Genomic DNA, 14745 nt, shown 5'->3' with positions numbered 1-14745 from the left:
ATCTCTAAACCTGCCAAGCTGGGGATGAGATTAAGTTGATCTCTAAAGCCCCTTTGAATTATAAGCCACCTCTAAACTTTCAACTGAGCCTCCCATTCATTTTTCTGTGTTGCTGGGAGGGGGACCTTAACCAGTGAAACTCTAAATGGAATAGAGAGGCCATGGGGAATGAGTTCTCCAGTTTGATGCCAGAGATTTCTTCAAAGCAGGGCTAGACAAACAAGCAGTGTGAGAAGCAGCAGAAAATTAAGGTATTAGTGGGATATGTGATTGAAATGTCAGGGAAATTTCTATTGGGTTTTTTGTTACTGTTTCATGCTTAATCAGACCTATTAATAGTCTTTGGATGGACCCCAAAGACAGCTCTTAGGCAAGGACACGGAGGGTTAGGAGATAAGAAAAAGCATCAGTGCTTTGGAAAGTGGAGACCTACATAGGGTGAGAATGAGCCTCATCACAGGAAATAAGCAGTTAAAAACCAGCATGACATTCTTAAAGGCCAATTACTTTTTACTCTGAAGAGCAGATATTCTAGGGTTCACCTGATAGCAGATGGGCCATATGGCTCAGGGTTTCCTAAAGTGGCTTCTGTGATGGCTTCTTGGGGCTGAAGAAATGGCTGCTATCATGCAAGATGAGAAATAGTTTTAAAGACGGTTACTTGGAGAAGGGAATGATTCATTCATTTAGGGCAACACGCCTCCAGCTTAAAGAATAAAAATAGGGACTTCCCTGGTGGCGCAGTGGTTGGGAGTCCGCCTGCCGATGCAGGGGACGTGGGTTCGTGCCCCGGTCTGGGAGGATCCCACATGCCGCGGAGCGGCTGGGCCCGTGAGCCATGGCCGCTGAGCCTGCGCGTCCGGAGCCTGTGCTCCGCAACGGGAGAGGCCACAACGGTGAGAGGCCCGCGTACCGCAAAAAAAAAAAAAAAAAAAAAAGAATAAAAGTATGTGTTCCTTTTATATTAACTTGAAATTTTAAAACAAATGACCAAAAAATATTGGTAAGTTTAGAATATGTTTCTTCCAATTACTCATGCCTCACCCTGGAAAGATGACAATTATCTGTAAGAGGAATGAGAGACAAGATGCTGGCTTTGGGGCAGAGGTGAAGAATGTGAGCAGGCAGGATGACAGATCTGAAGAAGACACAGAAGCTGGCAGGGCCTTTAGGGATTAATTGAGGCTGGAGCTGTGGGAAGAAACTCAGTGGGACACCTTCACCACTGCCTCTGTGTCCACACTGAACCACCAAGCGCAGCGGAGAACAAACCGCTGGGATAGTCTCTACCTTCTCTTAAAGTGGAAGAAATTCTAGGGACGGGTGCCGTGAGGAAAAGGCTACTACAACTTCCGCCACAGAAAATACATCTTTATTATAAAATAATGTTTTGTTTCATGATGAGAGTAGAAAAATAACACTATGAGCTCCAGAGAAAGTTCTGGAGCTCAGTCTCTGAGAAATGGGATGAGCGGCTTTTGCATCACTCTGGGAGCACACCCTCCTGAGGTGCCCCGTGCTCCTGCAGGACGTGGGGCGCAGCACACACAGGGAGTGTGCAGCTCAGGTCCTGCTGGAAGCCCAAGGAGCCTACACGGTCCACACAAGATGCTCTGGCCACGATGATCAAAGAGGAAAACTTGAGGTCAGAAGGGAATTAATTGGTTCTGAGAAGGGCCAGGATGGCGACAGCCTTGCCCCTCCCTATACTGGAGTGTAGAAGAGTCTCTTGAACGGATGATCCTGGTTTAGAAGATGGTGCCCAGTGGGCTTATGCTTGGTTTGTTCCCCAAGGTGTCTGTGCTGAGGGAAAGCTGCAACCTTGCCCAGGACAACTTGACCCACCATTTCTCACTCGTATGGCTAAAGTACCAGAGGTATGTGTGGTCTCAGCCTGTGAGGGCTGCTGGCTGAAATTTTTGTACTTCAAATCCTGTCCATACTGATGGCAGAAAGAAAGAAAGAAACAAAATGTTAAAAGACCAGTGAATAAGAGCAGCTGGCTGGAACTGTTCTATATCCCAAGGCTCTTGGCCCCAAAGAACAAGGAGAATGTCTACCCTAAGTGGGAAAGGCAGTCCCACAGACAACCCTATTTGCCCTTAAAAAATCTTCTAGACCCCTCAGGCTTTAGACAAACAATGAATCCCCCCCTGGGATGGGAATCCAACCCTCAGGTGGTAGGAAACGGTCCCTCGGCAGCAGTACCTGGAGAAGGCAGCCAGGGTGAGCACCTCAAGCAGCAGCTCTGAGCCACAGAAGAAGAGCAAGATGCCGTTCATGATGGCTTCCAGGCGGAGCACGTAGGTCTGCAGCAGCAGGTAATAGGAGGCCATCATGGCAGATGGGAAGGTCAAGGCCATGCTAATACCAAGCGGCATCTTTCGTTGGCAGAGGTTTCCCTTTGTACCTGTCAGACACAGCCCATGGAATCACCTCCAAGTGGCCTGCCTTCCCTGGCCTCAGAGGAAAGGCGGGCGGGATGGGATGGACTGGCAAGCAGAGGAAAATGCTCCTGAATGGGGATGTGCAGGTTTATAAATGCGGTCCCACCGTGTTAAAAACTAGAGGCTTGGGCTTCCCTGGTGGCGCAGTGGTTGAGAGTCCGCCTGCCGATGCAGGGCACACGGGTTCGTGCCCCGGTCCGGGAGGATCCCACGTGCCGCGGAGCGGCTGGGCCCGTGAACCATGGCCGCTGAGCCTGCGCGTCCGGAGCCTGTGCTCCGCAACGCAACGGGAGAGGCCACAACAGTGAGAGGCCTGCGTACCGCAAAACAAACAAACAACAACAAAAAAAAGTAGAGGCTTTGGAGCAGCTATAGGATTGCAGTCATTCACCGAAAGGTCCTGCTTCCATTCTGGCTCCCAGTCAAGGGACAATGGGCTCTTTATTTGAGGAAAAATTTTGTAAATCATAAAAATAATATATGAAAACTTTTCAGTTAATATAGAAAATACAGAGTTCCCTGGCAGTCCAGTGGTTAAGACTCCAGGCTTCCACTGCAGGGAGCATGGGTTTGATCCCTGGTTGGGGAACTAAGATCCCACATGCCGTACGGGGCAGCCAAAAAATAGAAAAAAATATATAAAAAATAATTTTAGAAAATATAGAAACTAAAAGACCACATGACTCAGCCCTTAGAGATAGCCATTATTACAGAATGATGTATACTGTTTCAGACTTTTTTATGTGTATGGTCACATATTACTATTTATTATTCTAAAAATAGAATCATACTCTGCATACTGTTTTGCAACTTATTTAACCACTTAACATAGTTAGACATCTTTCCACACATAACTACCTTACCCTTTTTTAATGGCTATGAACAATTTCACTGAACCAATGCCATAACTTATTTAACTAATCCTGTACTGATAGATGTTTAGGTTGTTTCTAATGTTTTGATGTTAAAAAATACATGGCAGGGGCTTCCCTGGTGGCGCAGTGGTTAAGAATCCACCGGCCAATGCAGGGGACACGGGTTCGAGCCCTGGTCTGGGAAGATCCCACATGCCGTGGAGCAACTAAGCCTGTGCACCACAACTACTGAGCCTGTGCTCTAGAGCCCGTGAACCACGACTACTGAGGTCATGTGTCACAACTACTGAAGCCCGCGCACCTAGAGCCTGTGCTCTGCAACAAGAGAAGCCACCACAATGAGAAGCCCGCGCACCACAACGCAGAGTAGCCCCCGCTCACCACAACTCGAGAAGGCCCGCGCGCAGCGACGAAGACCCAACACAGCCAAAAATAAATAAAATTTAAAAAATAATTTATAAAAAAACTATACATGGCAATAAACGTTCTCATACAGATATCTTAGCATATCTGTAGAAGTATCTGTCTTTTTCAACCATTTTGGAAGGGAAATTGTTAGGTCTAAGAATACGAATTTTACCTGGTAAAACTATTAGCAAAAAGGTTGTACTAATTTATATTCCCAGAGGGTGTGGGAATATAAATACCCACAAGAGTGTGAGACCACAGAGACCTGTTCCTCACAGCCATTCGAATGCTGGGAATTTGGAAACCTTTTTAATCTGATGGGTGAAAATGTTACCTTGTTTTTTCAATTTGCTTCTTGTTAGTGAGTCTGGGCATTTTATCATGTGTATTGGTCCTTGTAATTATTCTTACGTGAATTGCCCATTAGTGTCCCTTGCTAATTTTTTCTTTTTTTTGCTAGTGATAATTTTTTTAAAATTTTTATTGGCGTATAGTTACTTTATAATGTTGTGTTAGTTTCTGCTGCACAGCAAAGTGAATCAGCTGTATGTATACATATATCGCCTCTTTTTTGGATCTTCCTCCCATTTAGGTCACCACAGAGCATTGAGTAGAGTTCCCTGTGCTATACAGTAGGTTCTCATTAGTTATCTATTTTATACATAGTATCAATAGTGTATATATGTCAATCCCCTTGCTAATTTTTAAAACTAGGTTTTTTTCTTAGCACTTTATGTGAGCCTTCTTTATCCTTTGTTATATGTGTTGAAGCTATTTTTTTCCCCTCAGTGTGTGTTTTAACACCGTTTTCAAGGATGAGATATTCTAACTAATAAGGGCTTGCTCTGTATTTCTGGGGATATAAAACTTGTCCTAGAGAAATACTTATTCAGAGAAGTGGAGGGGATCTTAGTGCTGACCTGTGCAGGCGTCTACTGCCCTGGATAGGTGTCTACTGCCCTGGACATGGAGGTACAACTGAATCTATTCTCCCAAGCAAACCAGTGAGAGGAACCAGGAACTCTTGTATTAGTTAGACAACTGGGAAGGAATTATCTAATATCTCATGTCACCACCTACTTCTGGCCCTGCAGAGCAACAGACAAATAAATCCTGACCCAAAATATGAAGAAGCTTGAAACTTCAGAGAGGGGGTAACGGGATATACCACCAGATCCAATCTCTTATGGTGAGCCTAGGTTATGTATTGAAACTTTTCCTTGTTAGTCAGGTTACAGATACCAGCTCGTCTCATAAGGAATGGAAATACTCTTTGGACAACACTCACCAAAAAACAGTCGAATTACTTCAATTCCAAGATAAAGGAAGAGCATCGCCACATCCAGTACTAGATTGGCTGTTGGATATGGTAGCAGGAGACCTGCCAATACAAAAGCCAGAGCTTGCAAACAACATAGAACAGGACACACAAGAACTCCCACACACCTGGGAATAAAGACAACACGAGTCTTATCAGCGTTCCATGAACTACTTAGTGAGATGTGGGCAGGATCTGTTAACCTGCTGCAGGATCTGTTAACTCCTGGTGCGGCTACGTCTGTTAGAGGCAGGCTCGTTATTACGGGGTTTTACTCCTAACTTGGAGAGTCTATGGGGACTCTGCTCTCCACAGTAATCAGACGTACATGGGTACACAGGCTGCTGAAATGAAGGTCACCAACGGGCTTAAAGTGGAGTTCAGCAAAGAGGTGATGGGGGAGAGTCAGAATGGAGAAGTCCACATTTCCCAAACTCAAGAAAATCTTGCCAAGGGGCTTCTTACTAAATCATTCTCAAGGAAGTCACCTGATGAAGAGACTTCCACCGTGCAACGAAGAGGAGCCCCAGGGGGCAGAAAAGAATGAAAAACAAGAAGGCTTTGGGTGGCAGCTGGCACTGGGCTGAAGTGGGGAAGGGATGTTGGGGCAAGGGGAGTCAAAACCCCAGGCCTTACCTTTATACAGAAATACGAAGAGTTCCAGCAGGAAACAGGTAGCATAATACCACCCGTTCAGAAAGAACAGGATTTCCAAGGGGGTGGAGGACAACCGTTTACCTGAAAATATGAAAACAGAGAAAAGAGATGGGCTGGAGGGCAGCTCAGCCTCAGTTATTTCAATGGTTCTGTGTCTAACTTGGAGGAAACACGAGGCCGCAGCTAGTGGAAAGGGCCACGTGGGGGCACTTCTGATTGCTGACGAAGAGTACGTGTGTATATACGGTGTGGAGGGGGGTTTCCTTCAATCCCCTTCTTTCCGGAATACCGTCAAACTCGACTCCTTCGGCTTTGGGGCTGAAAGTCAAAGCGTCTCTAAGATCTAACCTCGTCACTATTTGGGAAGGGAAATTGGGGCTCAGAGACCAGCACTGGCCTGTTTGAAATCACGCTGCAAATTCGCAACTGACCTGTCCTAGAATAGGCCCAGCCAAGGATTTGGGGGTATCTGAGACCCGCACCTCGAGACCTTCGGGCACTCAGGGTGGGTGAGTCCGCCAAACCCTGCTTTGGACAAGTGAGGAGTGATGTCCCTAACACCCGAGAAGGAAGGGTTTAGGTCGAGCACTGGGAGAGAAGGTTGGGGGTGGGTGGGTACTGAGGAGAGCGGGACCAGCGACTCACACACCTCCGGAATCTCACCTCGCGACGCCATCTTCAGTCCCCATGGAAACTGCATACGCGGCTACAGCTACTCCTGGAGCAGCGAGGCGTTGCCGGAAGCTGGGGACGGAGCGGCCCTCTATTCTGGCCTCTCTACCCGCCTACCTCACTCTATGGTTACGTGGTGCCTGGGATGTCTCGGTGCAGTCCGCGCGTGCCAGCAAATTGCTTTCGCTGGGGTTTAGGCTGCCGAGCTGAGAGAGAACAGTGGCCGCCCACCGAGCAGTTGTCCTCAGGACCCCGGGAGCGGGAGCGGCTCTTGGGCTTCCCCATACCAGGTTTACAATGAGTCGTCTGAGTGTAGCCAGTAGTGGTAATGTGACCGCAGGATTGGCAAATAGGCCCCGGCCCCAAGATTCTCTTTACTAACAACGATCTGAAAATGAGAAACGGTGTGCACGACAGTGCCATGCAAATGCACAGTGGGGTTTGGGGTCTTTTGTCTAGCAAGCAGCCTTTTTTTGGGGGGAAAGGGTAGTAGGGGGTTTTGTGCCTCTGATTTACGAACCAGGTAGTTAGAAGACACCAGAATTAATCGGAACTAGAGGCTCCTTTCAAGGAGCATAAGTGAGACGGGAAGATGAAACATGATCACCAGGTGACCCAAGACGTGTATGGGAGTCGAGAAGACAAAGTACTCGCGGTGGGAATTGAGAAAAGTTTACAAGAGATGGTCTGTAAACTGGGCCTTGAAGCCTGCTTATGCTGTGGAGCAGTAAGTGTGTTACCATTCTCAGAGGAGTAGAAAGAAGGGTTTTGTTTTTGTTTCTGTTTTGGCGGTACGCGGGCCTCTCACCGTTGTGGCCTCTCCCGTTGCTGAGCACAGGCTCCGGACGCGCAGGCTCAGCGGCCATGGTTCACGGGCCCAGCCGCTCTGCGGCATGCAGGATTCTCCTGGACCGGGGCACGAACTCGTGTCCCCTGCATCGGCAGGCGGATTCTCAACCACTGCGCCACCAGGGAAGCCCAAAAGAAGGGTTTTGAAGTGGACTCAGGTTAACTTGACTGTTCGTCACTGTCAGTAAGGGTAGGACAGGAAACATGGCACAGTCAAACCAGGTAATTTGAGTAGAGTGACTAATTTTTTTTAAACTAAATTTGTTTTTTTATTTTTGGCTGTGTTGGGTCTTCATTGCTGTGCTCAGTCGTGCAGGGGCTACTCATTGTCGTGGCTTCTCTTGTGGAGCATGGGTTCTAGGCGCACAGGCTTTAGTAGTCGTGGCACGTGGGCTCAGTAGTTGTGGCTTGCAGGCTCTAGAAGGCAGGCTCAGTAGTTGTGGTGCACAGGCTTAGTTGCTCCACAGCATGTGGGATCTTCCCGGGCCAGGGCTTGAATCCGTGTCCTTTGCTTTGGCAGGCAGATTCTTAACCACTGCACCACCAGGGAAGCCCCGACAAATTCCCCCGCACCCCCCCCAACCCCGACTAATTTTTTTTTTAAGTGTACAGTTCAGTGGCGTTAATTACATTCACAATGTTGGGTAACCATCACCATCATTTACAAAGCCTTTTCATCATCCCAAACAGAAACTCTGTAACCGTTAAGCACCCACTCCCCACAGCCCCTGCTAACATTTAATCTACTTTTTATGTCTATGAATTTGCCTATTCTTTATATTTTAAATAAGTGGAATCATACAGTACTTGTCCTTTTGTGTCTGGCGTAATTCCATTTAGCGTGTTTTCAAGGTTCATTCATGTTGTAGCATATATCAGAACCTCATTCCTTTTTATGGCTGAATAATATTCGTGAGTGTGTGTGTGTGTGTGTGTGTGTGTGTGTACACCACATTTTGTTTATCCATCTGTTGAGGAGTGGACACGGATTTCCGTCTTTGGGCTAGAAAAATGTTGCAGTGAACATCATTATAGAAGTATCTGTGGAAGCCTCTGTTTTCAGTTCCTTTGAATATATATCTAGGAGTGGAATTAGAGTTTTTTGGTAATTGTATGTTTAACTTTTTGAGGAACCATCAAACTATTTTCCACGGTGTCTGTAACCATTTTAGATTCTACCAGCACTGTACAAGGGTCCCAATTTCTCTGCGTCCTCATCAACACCTTTTATTTTCAGTTTTTAAAATGGTTATTATCACTATCCTAGTAGGTGTGCAGTGATATCTCACTGTGGTTTGGACCTGGGATCCTTTGCTGCAGTGCTTGCACCTGGACAAACATCTCCCGGAGCAAAAGAATACAAAGAAACTATAAGGGACTGAAAATAACTGCATGCATGCATGGTTTGGACAAATTATGACCAATAAGATACAAAAAGGCCAAAACCCAACTGCTGCTTTTGGTGGGGGGGGGCAGAAGCAGGGTACTGCGCATGATCGCGCATGATCTCTGCACACAGCACCACCGAGGGCGTGGGCAGACCACCAAAGCCACCCCTCCGGCCTGACCCACCCCTACCCTCACCCTATTTAAGGACCCAGCTCACTCCCGCCCCCTCTTTGGGAAGTGAGCAAGGGCACCTTTTTCTTGTTCTCACTCCCTCATGCTGCAGCATGAGTTCCAGTAAAGCTTTGCCTAAATTCCTCATCTGGCCTCTTACCAATTTCTGTTGATTAAGGAGTTCAAGGACTCAAGTTGGTAACAGCTGCACCAATTTACATTGCCACCAACAGTGCAGGAGGGTTCCCTTTTCTCCACATCCTCAACATCGCTCGTTATTTGTTGTCTTTTTTTTTTTTTTTTTTGGCAGCATCAGGTCTTTGTTGCAGGATCTTTGTTGCGGCATGCAGGATCTTCCAGTTGCAGCACACGGGCTTAGTTGCCCCGCGGGCTTAGTAGCCCCGTGGCATGTGGGATCTTAGTTCCCTGACCAGGGATCGAACCTGCACCTCCTGCATTGGAATGCAGACTCTTAACCACTGGACCAGCAGGGAAGTCCCTGTTGTCCTTTTGATAATAGCCATTCTGACAGTTGTGAGGTGACATCTCATTGTGGTTTTGATTTGCATTCTGAGTGACTAACCTTTCAGACAGTGCTGTACTCATAGCTAGTTGGGGTGGAGGCGTGGGTCAGTAATTGTTTTTTCTGGGCTGAAAGGAGAAGCAGCAGAAGCAATTCCCTGAAACTGGAGAGAGTAATATTCAGGGAGAAGTCCCAAGTTCAGAAGTCCCAAAGTCTGAAAAACTGGTGAATTTATATCTGAGCTCTTCCCCTTCCCTCTCCTCTGCGCTCTGATCTCCGCTTGTGCCTCCCCTTGGAACTGAACTGCAAGCCTGGGGTCTTTCTTTAGTGTCAGCGGAGCAAGGCACACAGCAAGGCTGGGAGGGGTGGAAAGGGCTCTGGAGCCAGCACATCTGCCTCCACTGCCTGCTAGACAGGAGTTACGCAAGTTCCTTCTGTGAACCTCAGATGTCCAACTCTAAAAGGAAGGCGGGCCAGCTGTTTGTTTTTGTAAGTAAAGTTTTTTGGGGGAACACAGGCACACCCACAGATTCACATTTTGTATACAGCTGCATTCATGCTACAGGCTTTCATGCTAAGTTAAATAGTTGCAACAGAGACTATATGGCCCATGGGCTTACATACTTACGATCTGGCCCTTTAAGAAAAACTTTGCTGACCCCTGTCATAGAGGATGGCAAGGATTAACATGCCACAACTCCACAGGTGCTACAAGTAGGCAAGAAGACTGAACTACTCATAGCGCAGCAAACAGCAGGAGCATCATCATGGCAGCCTGTTTCCCCAGTACCCAAGTCCTACGAATGACACAGTGAGCCCCAATGGTGGTGCGTGCAGTAGGTTATGCCGCATCTGAGGAGCCCAGGGCCAAGGGCTCAGAACCTTTTTTAGCAAGCAGCAAATAAGCTAGGCTCCCCCTACTCTGGGGGAGGGAACAATTACACTGTAGTCACACTGTGGTGGCCTTGGCCTACCTACTTGCCTATGTGCTCAGTGTGAGGAGACAGGCCTTTCGTTTTGGAGTTTTCAGCAAAAACAACGTGCAGATCATTGTTGCTTTTGTTGTGGCCATCCATTTACAAGGCTTGGTGTCAGTCTATCTCTTGTAAAAATAAAATACAGTGTGTGTGTGAAAAAAAAAAAGACCCAGGAACTAGGAGAAGGAAAAGGTTTATGATGCTTCTATTAAAAAAAAAAAAAAAGTGACCCAGCAATCCCACTACTGGGCATATACCCTGAGAAAACCAAAATTCAAAAAGAGTCATGTACCAAAATGTTCATTGCAGCTCTGTTTACAATAGCCCGGAGATGGAAACAACCTAAGTGCCCATCATCGGATGAATGGATAAAGAAGATGTGGCACATATATACAATGGAATATTACTCAGCCATAAAAAGGAACGAAATTGAGCTATTTGTAATGAGGTGGATGGACATAGAGTCTGTCATACAGAGTGAAGTAAGTCAGAAAGAGAAAGACAAATACCGTATGCTAACACATATATATGGAATTTAAGAAAAAAAATGTCATGAAGAACCTAGGGGTAAGACAGGAATAAAGACACAGACCTACTGGAGAACGGACTTGAGGATATGGGGAGGGGGAAGGGTGAGCTGTGACAAAGCGAGAGAGAGGCATGGACATATATACACTACCAAACGTAAGGTAGATGGCTAGTGGGAAGCAGCCGCGTAGCACAGGGATATCAGCTCGGTGCTTTGTGACCACCTGGAGGGGTGGGATAGGGAGGGTGGGAGGGAGGGAGACGCAAGAGGGAAGCGATATGGGAACATATGTATAACTGATTCACTTTGTTATAAAGCAGAAACTAACACACACCATTGTAAAGCAATTATACCCCAATAAAGATGTTAAAAAAAAAGTTTTCTTTTGACTTATTAGTAAACTATAGAGAAAGTTGAAAAAATAAAAAAATAAAATAAAATGGATAACCAACAAGGACGTACTGTATAGCACAGGGAACTCTGTTCAATGTTATGTAACAACCTAAATGGGAAAAGAATTTGAAAAAGAATAGCTCCATGTATATGTATAACTGAATCACTTTACTGTACACCGGAAACTAATGCAACATTGTTAGTCACCTATACTCCAATATAAAATAAAAAGTTAAAAACAAAAAAAACAACATGCAGGGGCTTCCCTGGTGGTGCAGTGGTTAAGAATCTGCCTGCCAATGCAGGGGACACGGGTTTGAGCCCTGGTCCAGGAAGATTCCACATGCCGTGGAGCATCTAAGCCCATGCGCCACAACTACTGAGCCTGTGCTCTAGAGCCCACAAGCCACAACTACTGAGCCCATGTGCTACAACTACTGAAGGCCGCATGCCTAGAGCCCGTGCTCCACAACAAGAGAAGCCACTGCAATGAGAAGCCCGCGCACCACAATGAAGAGTAGCCCCCACTCACCGCAACTAGAGAAAGCCCACACGCAGCAACGAAGACCCAACGCAGCCAAAAATAAATAAATAAAATAAATAAATTTGTAAAAAAACCCCAAAACGTGTGCACCAAGGCAGGCTGCCTCTCCCAACATCCAGTGAGTGCCCTTGGTAGATCAATTATTTCTAGTAGGCTTTTGTGATTCTTTTGGGTTTTAATGTACATAATATCAATTATCAGAAAGTATAGTTTTACTTCTTCCTTTTCAATCCCTGTACCTTCAATTTCTTTTTATTACCTTATTGCACTGGCCAGGACCTTCAGTATAATTTTGAATAGAAGTGGTGATAATGGATATTCTTGTCTTACTCCTAACATCAGGGGAAAGTATTTATTTATTTAATAAATTTATTTTATTTTTGGCTGCGTTGGGTCTTTGTGATCATATGCTTTGCTCCCTTTATTCTGCTAATGTTATGAATTACATTGATTTGCAAAGGTATAATCAACCTTACCTTCCTGGAAAAAACCAATATGGTTGTGATATTGAACAGAAAAGAGTTGACATAGCAGGCCTGAGACTGCTATCCTTAGAAAGTCCTACTTGCAAGGTTGGCCTTTGCCTGGTGTCTGGGGACTTGTATTTCAGAAGGGTTTCCACCAATCCAAAGTGGCTCACTGTCTCTAAAATGTTAGTACAAACTATGTGGTTTATGCTGAACACCTGCTTCCTTCTGAAGTCTGGAATTTTGGTACATGCTAACTATTCTTAGTTTGCAGAGAATTTTTATCATGAACGAGTGTTGAATTTTGTCACAGATACAGCTAATTAACGATCAAATGTTTTTTCCCCTTTATTCTACTGATTTGGTGAATTTCACTCATTGATTTTTAGGTTTTTTTTTTTTTTTTTTGCTGCGCCATGCAGCTTGGGGGATCTTAGTTCCCCGACCAGGGATGGAACCTGTGCCCCCTGCGGTGGAAGCAGAGTCTTAACCACTGGACCGCCAGGGAAGTCCCTGATTTTTAGATGTTAAACCAACCTTACATTCCTGGGATAAACTCCACTTGGTCAGTCTAGCTGAAGATTAATCAACTAACTTTTCAAAGAATTAACTTTTAGTTTCGTATATTTTTCTCTATTATTTACCCATGTTTTGTTTTTTTCTGGTTCTACATTTAGCCTTCTTTCTTTCTACTTACTTTGGGCTTAATTTGCTCTTTTTCTAGTTTAATGTGAAAACTTGGACCGTTGGTTTTAGATCTTTCTTCTTTTCTACTGAAAGCTGCATCATATGCATTTAAAATGTATTTTCATCACAATGTAGTTCAAAGTGCTTCCTAATTTCTCTTATGGTTTCTTCTTTGATCGATGGTTATTTACAAGCGTATTATTTAACTTGTAAGTATGTAATGGTTTCCTAGCGTGGCAGTTACCAACGTATTGCTCCTCAGCTCCGGATAAACACTTCCGCACCTATTCTGTGCTAATGGACTAGACTGGAAGCGTTTCTCCGTTACAGCGAGCACAATGTTAGGCTCTGTCAGTAAGGGCGCTGGACGAACACTGCAGGAAGAAAGGGGCTTTTCTTCCTGGTTCCAGCGTGCTGTGTTTTGATTTTTCTTGCTCCTGCTGCACAGTCTATCAGAGGTGCCTGTGTGTGGGGACTTCCACTGGTGCTCTGCCCCAGCTGCATGTCAAGGGGGTGTGGGGCTCACTGGTCTCTTAGGTGATCACCTTGCCTCTGCCTCACACCTGCAGCAGCATCCTGATCCCCTATGTACCCCTGCCCACCAGCTGCACCCCAAAGGGTTGTTTCCCAGGGATTTTCTGGTGTGGACACCACACTCTCCAGACTCTGCCTCTGCGGCAGTGCCCCAGTTCCTCTGTAACCCGCCCACCAGCCTTGGGTCACTTCATAAAAGTGAAGTTTCCTGGGGTCCTCCCAACAGAGACATGCTGTGCTCCTCAGGGCATTCTGCACAGCATTGCATCTGATCAAGATCCTCATTTCACAGCAAAGGAAGTGTGGCAATGGGCTTATACCTCACCTGGAATAAGGTGGTTTAATTGAAAAGTAGAATCGTTTACTGAAGGCTCAGTCATGGTACCAGTTGGGAGACAACACCCTGAAAGGATGGGGCTTCTAATTTGCAGAATGAAGTATGTCTTCAAATCAGAGACTATTATATGGTGCTGTCAACCCCCTGGCCAGCACACATGGGTCCAGGAATCAAGGGGTGGGAGAGGAATGACTCCTCTCACTATTATACCTAATAACGCACCCACAGAGTTTTTGCCTCTTATCCTGAGAAATTTGAGCCTGCTGATTTGGAGATCTTAGTTCCCAAGTGAGTAATACTCCATAAGGGGACACAACAATGGTACCACTGAATTGGAAAATGAGATTGCCACCTGGCCAATTTGGGGTCCTTATGCCACTAAACCAATGCACCCCCCCAAAAAGGGGAGGAGGTTCCAACCTACTGGTTGGAATGACTGATCTGAGTCCCAAGGGGAAATTGGGCTGCTGCTACACAATGGAGGCAAGGAGGACTGTCTGGAACCCAGAGGATTCTCTGGGGCACCTATTAGTAAATCCATGGCCGTCCCCAGAAGTAGGACTCAGATCACTTAGGAATGGGGTTTTGGGTCGCTCTACCAGTTAAAGATCCCGGAGCAGCAGCAGAAGCTCTAGCTGAGGGCAAAGGAAATATGGAATGGGCAACTGAAGAAGAAAGCCATGGATATTAACTATGACCTTGTGAACGGTTAAAAAAATGACCAATTACAAAAACGAGGGCTGTGGTAGCTTTGTGTATGTTTCTTTGCTTCTTGTATGCATGTGTTTATTTGTATATACTGACCATTTCTCCTTTTTACCTCTCTATTTACAATTTGTTGGAGGTCAACTTTGTAATTTTTTTAAATAAATTTATTTATATTTTACTTATGTATATTTGGCTGCGTTGGGTCTTCATTGCTGCATGTAGGCTTTCTCTAGTTGCGGCAAGCGGGGGCTGCTCTTCGT

At 45.8% G+C, this 14745-nt stretch overlaps 1 protein-coding gene across 2 annotated transcripts; it reads right to left on the bottom strand.

Moving 5' to 3' along the window:
* Positions 1 to 1361: 1361 nt before the first annotated feature.
* TMEM216 (transmembrane protein 216) lies at positions 1362 to 6411 on the bottom strand. Of its 2 annotated transcripts, none has more exons than XM_060017452.1 (5): positions 6369 to 6411; positions 5685 to 5786; positions 5019 to 5111; positions 2209 to 2410; positions 1362 to 1942 (listed from the first exon to the last, which is right to left on the bottom strand). In XM_060017452.1, exons 1-5 carry the CDS (start codon positions 6403 to 6405, stop codon positions 1927 to 1929), a joined length of 450 nt encoding a protein of 149 aa, XP_059873435.1. In that variant the 5' UTR covers positions 6406 to 6411; the 3' UTR covers positions 1362 to 1926. The 2 variants fall into 2 exon arrangements, with proteins under 2 accessions (XP_059873435.1, XP_059873436.1); XM_060017453.1 differs by having other exon boundaries at positions 6355 to 6386.
* Between the last annotated feature and the right edge of the window lie 8334 nt (positions 6412 to 14745).

Source organism: Delphinus delphis, chromosome 8 (assembly GCF_949987515.2).
Source record: "Delphinus delphis chromosome 8, mDelDel1.2, whole genome shotgun sequence".
NCBI classification, from domain to species: domain Eukaryota; kingdom Metazoa; phylum Chordata; class Mammalia; order Artiodactyla; family Delphinidae; genus Delphinus; species Delphinus delphis.
This window is presented reverse-complemented; position numbering and strand designations above follow the sequence as displayed.